The sequence below is a fragment of the Oreochromis aureus genome, linkage group 13 (genome assembly GCF_013358895.1).
Source record: "Oreochromis aureus strain Israel breed Guangdong linkage group 13, ZZ_aureus, whole genome shotgun sequence".
Taxonomy (NCBI): domain Eukaryota; kingdom Metazoa; phylum Chordata; class Actinopteri; order Cichliformes; family Cichlidae; genus Oreochromis; species Oreochromis aureus.
The window spans coordinates 10,870,381-10,878,649 of NC_052954.1; the positions used below are offsets into that span (position 1 = coordinate 10,870,381).

The 8,269-nt window shown below is 40.6% G+C and overlaps 1 protein-coding gene across 5 annotated transcripts in view; it reads right to left on the reverse strand.

Annotated features, from left to right (window-relative positions):
* ablim1a (actin binding LIM protein 1a) overlaps positions 1–7,839 on the reverse strand; it is a 42,335-nt gene extending 34,496 nt beyond the window's left edge. For 2 of the 5 annotated variants that reach the window (XM_031737607.2, XM_039621719.1), the window contains exon 1: positions 7,426–7,661. In XM_031737607.2, coding sequence (XP_031593467.1) covers positions 7,426–7,438 — 13 coding nt within the window. In that variant the 5' untranslated portion in view covers positions 7,439–7,661. Of the gene's footprint in view, positions 1–887; positions 907–1,133; positions 1,442–7,425; positions 7,662–7,798 lie in introns of those variants that run through there. The other 3 variants (XM_039621718.1, XM_031737604.2, XM_039621721.1) reach the window with 3 other exon arrangements.
* Positions 7,840–8,269: the final 430 nt, after the last annotated feature.

Below are 8,269 nucleotides of genomic sequence, written 5' to 3' on the forward strand. Positions count from 1 at the left end.
TTGGATTGCCTTGGGAGTCTGCCAGTCCCTTACAAGGTCAACAACCAGCAAGGTCGTTCCAGCAGGCAAGAACGCACAAATTCAGCAGGATCAATAATATCTAAAGACACTGTGAATACATTAGTGTTAAACTTGAAATGCAGACAAGTTATCCCTCCATTAGCATTGAAATTGACAAGTACATCAATAGGATTTTGCTAAGTTACAACGCAGTAAGAACACATGTTCTGGGTTTGAGTTAAATTTGCTTCTGCAAAGACTTGCACAATGTCTTTTCATTCTTGGCTCATTTCCTCGAGCCACGAATCCATTCACATTCCTTGGAAATCTAAGTTTTTCATGAGGTAAAATCCACTGACAATAACCCACTAATGCTTTAAACCAACTGAAAATATGATAGTTTTGTTGACACAGAGTTGCTAGGAAATTGCTGCGTAGTCATCAAACATATTTCAACATAATATCAACTAAGTGCAATAAAACAGAAAACTCCCTCCTGACATCTTAATTCCATCAAGCAGATAAGAGTAAATCACACGTGTCACGAAAGAATTAAACCAGAGTAGCGCACAGTTGATGAAAAGCATAGCAGACAGTGACAAAGCACAAAGTATCCTTTTAGTCTGGAGATGCCCGGCTTGGCCTGCACTTCAAATTTAATGAATTTCCTCTTTGTCTGAGAGGGTGCACAGACAGGATATCTGGAGGTAGACTGGCTGCGTATAGTGCTATTACCATCAGGTACTTATCTAATTTTTACTTCCTCTGGAGTCTGCTTGCAACCACACCTTCATGCAGACAGTTAGACTTTCATTACAGGCAAAATAAAAAGTGTGACAGTGAAAGAACACGTACAGTCTTACACCCACACACGAGGACACATGTACCTGAGAGTAGCTGAGGACATAGTACTCTGCTGCAATGTGGCACTGCCCTCCAATCGTCATCCAGTCTGTGGTATCTTTGCCACAACTACCCACACACTCGCAACTCAACACGCTTAGAAAAACAAGACTGCTGTCCCTGCGCAGCTGAAAATCAGTAGAGCACATAAAATGCATCACACACATTCGCACAGCCTCTGCTGTTTCTCCATCCTTATCAACACAAGACAAACACCCCCCCTCTCTTACCATCTAGTCCGAAGCAGGAGGTGATTTTTTGGGCGTAGTTGCAGAGCCCATCGTAGCCAGGCTGCTGCCTCACTGTATTCCTCTCCCCCATCTCTACACACTCCCACACACACCGTCCCGTCCGGCAGTGCTTTCACTCCTTCCACTGCTCATCAATTATTCAGGCTTTTGCCAGGACACATGCATGCGCGCGCATGCCGACCCTCGGAATTCGCACGTACAGTACATAAACACACAAACACACTGGGAGAGAGAAAAGTGCTGAGGCAGAGGGTCGTGCCGTTGCAGCATGAGCAGCCCTCTCCGGTGGTCGGATGAGAAGGAGGCATCAGATTGGGTTACTGCAGAACGGAGCCGTGCCTCCTTTTTCATCCACCACTGATCATCAAGATAACACTGCACTGAGACAGGTACGCTGTGGAGGATGTGCAAACTGGTCAAGGAAAGGGCGGGGCAAAGCAGGAAGTGGAGGAAAATCACAAATGTACTAAGGTTTATGAGGCACACTTTCTTTATTCATAGTAACTTGAAGTCCTGCATAATGAAATTACTTTCAGGACAAATTAAGTTACCTATAATTTTTCAGGCCCACAAAATTCTTGTGACTTTCATTAGTGCACATAAACAGCATGTAATAAAACGCAGAACTGAGTTTGTAAGTTACAAAAATTCTTTGGAAAACAGGACGGCATTTCTTCACAGTGATGGTGATGAAAGAACAAAAACATTACCTCAGGCAGGGGAGAAACTTCCCTTAACACCATGCCTAATTTCTGTGGAAAAGTCCTAAGCCACCACTCACTTCATTATACTTTGCTAGGAAAATGGGAAATAAGTGCGGTGATTTATTGAAACATGTGTACGCATATATGGAAATACAGTAAATGAGAAAAACAAAGAATTGGTACAATTTTAAAGAGCTTGAAATATGAACCTCTTTGTTCTTCAACACAGCCTGAACTCTCTAACGCTACAAAAATAATTTGGGTACATAAGTAGACTGTAAATGTTATATTTAATGGAATCTGATCAAATTAAATTTACTTGATTGGTTTATACCAGGCACATTTTCCTCAATGATGAATTTTATTTGATTTATTTATTTAAATAAAAAAGCTTTGATTTTGATTTCAGTTGCATTTTACTCAAAATTATTGCTACATGTTTACTGAAGGCAAAGAATACTTTTTTTAGGAAAGCATTCTTCTAATTTATTTAAGTAATCTTCAGGATTACTTGACTGGAGGCCAGTCCATGACTGATAGTGTTCCACTGTGTTTCTATCCAGGTGCGCTTTTACTTCACTGGCACTTTGTTTATGATCAATCAGACAGTTTCCAGATGGTATGGTGGATCAAATCAAAATGTTATTTTTCTTCTTTCATAATTCCATCGAATTTTGACAAAATCCCCGACACCATTGGCTGGAATGTAGCCCCAAACATGATATAACCTCCACTGTGTATTAGAGACTCATTGCTGTAACTCACTCCCAACATCTGTACATATGATGTAACAATGATTTGAACCAAAAATGTTCAAATTTGACCCGTTGCCACTAATTTCCAGTGCAGCTTTTGCATATTTGGCACACCTCACGCTTTTCTCCCTGTTTCCCTTCCTTTATAATGGCTTTTTGGCAGTGACAATTCAACTGAGATCATTTCTGTTGAGGCAGCAGATTGATCAGCTGAAGGGCCAGATGTATGTCTCTGGTCCTGTGTCAGCTCTTTGCTGGATTTTTCTGATACTTCCAGATATTCATCGGTTGTAGATAGCTTTTTAGGCTTACCATTTCTTCTTTTATGCTCCATTTGTCCAGCTTCCTCAATTTTTTTTATGGATACAATGCTTTTTTTCAGCTAATATCATTCGCTGTAGCATTTTTCATAGATTCAGCAAGTTTTCTGTTATGTGTAGAAACAACACTGAATCGTCGCCGTAAGTTAAGTGCATTTTTTATGCCTGGATGATTCACAGGTCAGTGTTAATAACTGCTTTATATTCTAGGGTCAATACAAAGCATCTTGAGGTGACTGTTGTTGTGATTTGGCACTATATACATAAAACTGAACTGAGTCTAAGGAGCTTGGAAAGAAAAGCATCTGGACTTCTTTAGGTTGCTTGAAGACGTTTCACCTCTCATCCGAGAAGCTTCTTCAGTTCTAAGGGTCAAATGGTGGAGAGTCCCAGATTTAAACCCAGTGGGAGTTTCCCCCCTTAGAACTGAAGATGAGAGGTGGTCTTCAAGCAACCTAAAGAAGTCCAGATGCTTTTCTTTCCAAGCTCCTTAGACTACGATGACCTGGATGACTGAGAACCTTCACAGACAAAACTGAACTGAAATGAATTGAATTGAAGTTTTAAGAGGTTTAATAAAAAACAAACAAAAAAACCCCCACATTTGTCTGAAAATGTTCAGGTACTGAGTTAAAAACTGAGTGAAAACACACTCAGTGTCTAAAGAAAAACTTTCTTTGGACATTGGTTTCCTGAGAAAGTCTGGAGAACTATTACTCAAGACCACTTTAAAAAAGTGACAGGACAGTCTGGCTCCTTAGAAGCAAAATATGAAGAAATGAGGGGTGGCCAAAAACCTTTCTACAGTTAAATACATCCGTAACTATTTCACAAATCCTGCTAACATACTAACTAAACTGATCATTTAATTCGCTTGGTGGGTGTAATTAGACATTTAATTACACCCAACTGAAAAATTCTTTAGGAAAAAACATATTAGGCATATTTTCAACACAATTTAAGGCACTACAAAGCAGGAAACCACATATAAAATCCAACATGCCAGCCTATACGACACCCTGGGTGTAGTTGAAAACATCATAGCCCCACATATCAAAGCTCAATAGTCCAACATGTTGTAAAGTAGCAAAGAACTGACAGCAAATATCCAGCACAAAAAAGTGATTATGCTAAATAGCATAGCTGCTAGTTCATTTCTTTTTTTTACTTGATTTTTCCAATAATGTACGGTCGGTGGAGAAATTTGATATGCTCATCTCTCAAATACCACCACAATGTGACCTTGAACAATGCACTTAAGCCCCATTTGCTCTGGCTGAACTGCTCAATGGCCATTAATAGCAGATGCACACAGAGCAGCTCATAGGTACGACTGACCAGGATAATGGTTTTATGAAAAATAAATAAAAATTGAGTTAAGAGATTCTAGACAAAAGCAAAAAAAGGACAGGAAATACAATGAGACTCAAAAGCCCAGAGAGAGCAGCACGCCCGCGAGGGTGTTTTATAAGGTGGGGTGACTAATGGAAGGGCATTGCTACTACTGAGGTAAAAGCCGATGGCCTTGTGCTGATAACAGGGGTGGGGGGTGGGCGACTTCAAGGCTGAGAGCACAATAATAGCTTATACTCTCTGGACCACTGAAGGAGAGGCCCGTGATCATAAAGGGACACTGGCAGGAGAAAGTGTAGTAATTTGTGATGATTTTAAACTTCCTTTTTGCTCTTGGATGAAAATCAATCACCAAACGTGCTTTAGTTCTTTCCTGTATACAGTGAAATATTGATAATGATACCACTAGAGGTCCAAAACATGAACCGGGCAGACCATTAGACACTTCATATTGACATCTTGAACATAAATCTCGAAGGAGAGTGGTCATTAGTTTAAATTACACACAATAGGGAACTGCATCTAAAGCAGCTGTTACAGTTTGCAGATTACATTTTAAAAAATACTGTTAAAAATTACTCTCTATATATTGTGTCATAAGACATATGGAAAAGTAACAAATTCTCACAACTGAGAAACTGGAAATTTTTAGCTTTTTGCTTGAAAAGTGACTTTGCTGAAAGCAAAATAGCTGCAAATAGTTTTCTGAAAAATTAGATAACACTTAAAATATGGCAAAAAAATCTGTGGAAATATATTCTGATAGGCCTCAAGATATTGAAACATATATGCAGATTCTTTACAAAGTAAAGAAAAAGAACGCAATCATATTATGATAACTAACCATACCAAGACATGGCATGTCACGTGATTTGATACAAACTTGTTACAAAGTAAAGACATTTGTGGTTGGTCGATTATTTCTTTGTTGTGATTGGACTTCATGGCAATAATTCTATTTAGTTGTCCTTAAATGGTGCCACATTTGTAAGACAAATGCATTTGTGTGTTGAGCATCAAAGTATGTGGGCAGCACCCATGAAATATTTGCCAAACAGATTTCTGCCATTGACTCTTGTTTGGTATCGTTTATTGGATTGGATGATTGAAGTCTGAAGAAACAAGACAAACTTGCCATTTAACAATTTATTCATCTAACAAACAGAGCCCTCTGCAGCATGTTGAAGAACCATGCAGAGCCACAACAGCCTGGCATCTCCTCCTCGTGCTGGTCACACAGTCCTGTGGGATGGTGTCTTATTCTTTTGTCACAAGTCAGCCAGTGTGGTTGTGTTGGTCACTCTGGCACGAACAGCACGCCTATGCTGATCAAACAAGTGGTCAGTGGCCACTTCATCTTCTCCACTCCCAAATTCTGGTCATAGTCTCTTATAAACCCCGCTTTGCGGGATGTGCATTGTTATCTTGGAGGATAGAGTTCTCTAGAAATATGGTATTGGTATTGTCCACTGGTTGCAGAATCTCGTCATCACCATCATACAGAACTTGGCCTTCCATTTGGAACTAGGGCTCTTAGCTTTGCAGAACACCAGCTTGAAGTCACCCTATGATGCGAGCCCTAACCAGATCTGTCAAATGTGGCCTGTTTGGAGCAGACAACAACTGACCGCTCTACCAGGGTCCAAGCTTGCATGTGCAAGAGTCAAAAGGAGAATAAGCTGTTTGGCACTGACAAGAGATTTGGCAAATTTTACATAGGCGGAACCCACATACTCGACTCTGCTGCTCAACCCACAAATGCATATTTATTATAAATTGGAAGCATTTAAGGAGAAATAAACAGGCTTTCCAGCGGTATAGGATTTATTGCCAAGAAAGATTGTTACACAAAGGAATAATCATGTATATTGTTTTATACTGTAAAACATGTAATGTCAGATGACTTGATGTGACATATTGATGAAAAAGGTCTTGTTTGTGCCTGATTTATCCACATATTAGTAACCTCATGTTTATCTAAACAGCATGCAGATGGCTGGCATATACAACCATAGGATGTAGGATGTAGTTAATTCTCAGGAATGGTGATTGGCTGTTTGCAGGAGCTTAAGTGTGCTAATCACATCTATGTTCCACAGGGGCACTTTTCAAGCAGTGGGCTCTTAGCTTCATCGATCTCCACCAGCAGATACAGTAGCCCACATCAGTAATGGGGGGGAGTTCAAAGCCATCTTGCTATACAAGGCTCTGTCATATAGAGTCTGGAGGGGAGAGATCTGCTGTACAGTCAGCTTCTTCAGAAAAAACAAAAAACAAAAACGTTGCTGTTTTACCCACTAAATGGATCAGACCCATCATAATAAATCAAACAGCAGATTTGATATAATAACCCCGATGCCATGTTTTGCTTTTTATTCAGCTCTCGGTCAGTCAGGCCATCTGATCACAGCCTATAGCAGGAACAGCTGGATGCTGTGCCTGAGAGCAAGGTCACCTGACAGAAATCCAAGACAGCATAAAAGCCTGTGGAAACAAGCTCCTATTATCCACCTGCCTGAACTGTTTGCTCATACTCAGCCAAAAAATGTCAATTTTGCAAAAACATCTGGACAACTCAGACTGCAAGGAGTTATAGTGTGCACTTAGCATGCACTTTCTAAAAACAATAAAATTAATAAAATTAAAAAAGGCACTTTCAATCACCTGATCTCACCGGTTAATCCCTTACCAAATGATGATTATCAATCGCCTGCTGTGTCCTGACTATTCTCCACCATCAGTAAGCAGATTTGAACTATTGACACGCACCTCCCTGATTAAATGAGCAATCAATGAGCAATCACAGAGCTGCTTGTCATTTTTAAGGCTTAGATCTATCTTTAGGTTTTATGGAGAGAAACGAAGTAAGTTGTAGGCTATTAAAAAAAAGAAAAAAAGGGAGAAAGACTGCAGCGGTGGAAGCTGTAGTTTCAGCTATGCACCGGTGTAACCTACTTACAATATCAGTGTCATTACCGCAGCCCGATCCTCCGTAAGACGGTGCAGCGGGACTCCCTTCTCCATCTCACCCATCCTCGAACCGAGATCCCCTCCTCCTCCACCACCTCCTCCAACACCAAGAGACTTTCCCCCCGCTGTATGTACTGTTATGAAGGCTTCTGCGGCAAAAGATACTCACCTCTAGCAGACATGCCCGGTAGGTAGAGTCTCTTCTTTCTTTGCCGAGATGAACGGGAGAAGATGGCCCGGTGCAGCTGTGGAGAAGGTTGACAGTGTGATATTTCTGATGCTTTAAGTTTGAGCCTGTCATTTATTGGGATTGAGCGCAGGGACACACATACAGCCTGCGATTTGGTGGACTAGACTAGAACGAGCGGTGAAGAGGCACTTTCCAGCGACAGGGCGTGTCCTGGATCAGACAGCATCCCTTTTCCCCCCTCTCTTATTTTCCAACAAGTTTGTGCCCATATTTGAACCTAATATCACGGAATTATTAAGGAATAAATTAAATCATGCTTGAAATTCCTTGCCTGCAGCTGCTGTCGGCTCACCTAAACGTTAAACCGGGTATAGCCTACTTTCTGCCGGGGATGACTGTGCTGTTCTGGACGTGAGTTGGTCTAAATCATAAAGTTGACAGGCACTCCGGAGATGTGACTGTTGTTTTTCCCCGTTTTCCCATTAATATGACTACTTCTCCGAGATATCTGGCAAACTCCTCCCTCACGTAAACTCCTAAACTTTACTCTTAAAGTGACACTTTAAGCAAGCATATAAACTCTGTCCTGCAGCGGAAAAAACGCCTAATTTCAGATGGGAAATCAGTGCATTATCAGGGAGAGTATTTATAGTTATTAATTAACACTTCACTTGAGCTTATCAGTAGCTAAACCTGTGCCACTGAATATATGAAGCGAACTTGTTTAACTGAATGTTGATCACAGTTTGTTATTGAGTGTATTGGTTTATTATTCAATTAGTATGCCTTGATAGTTGTCAACCATCAGAAGGGCTTGTTTAGT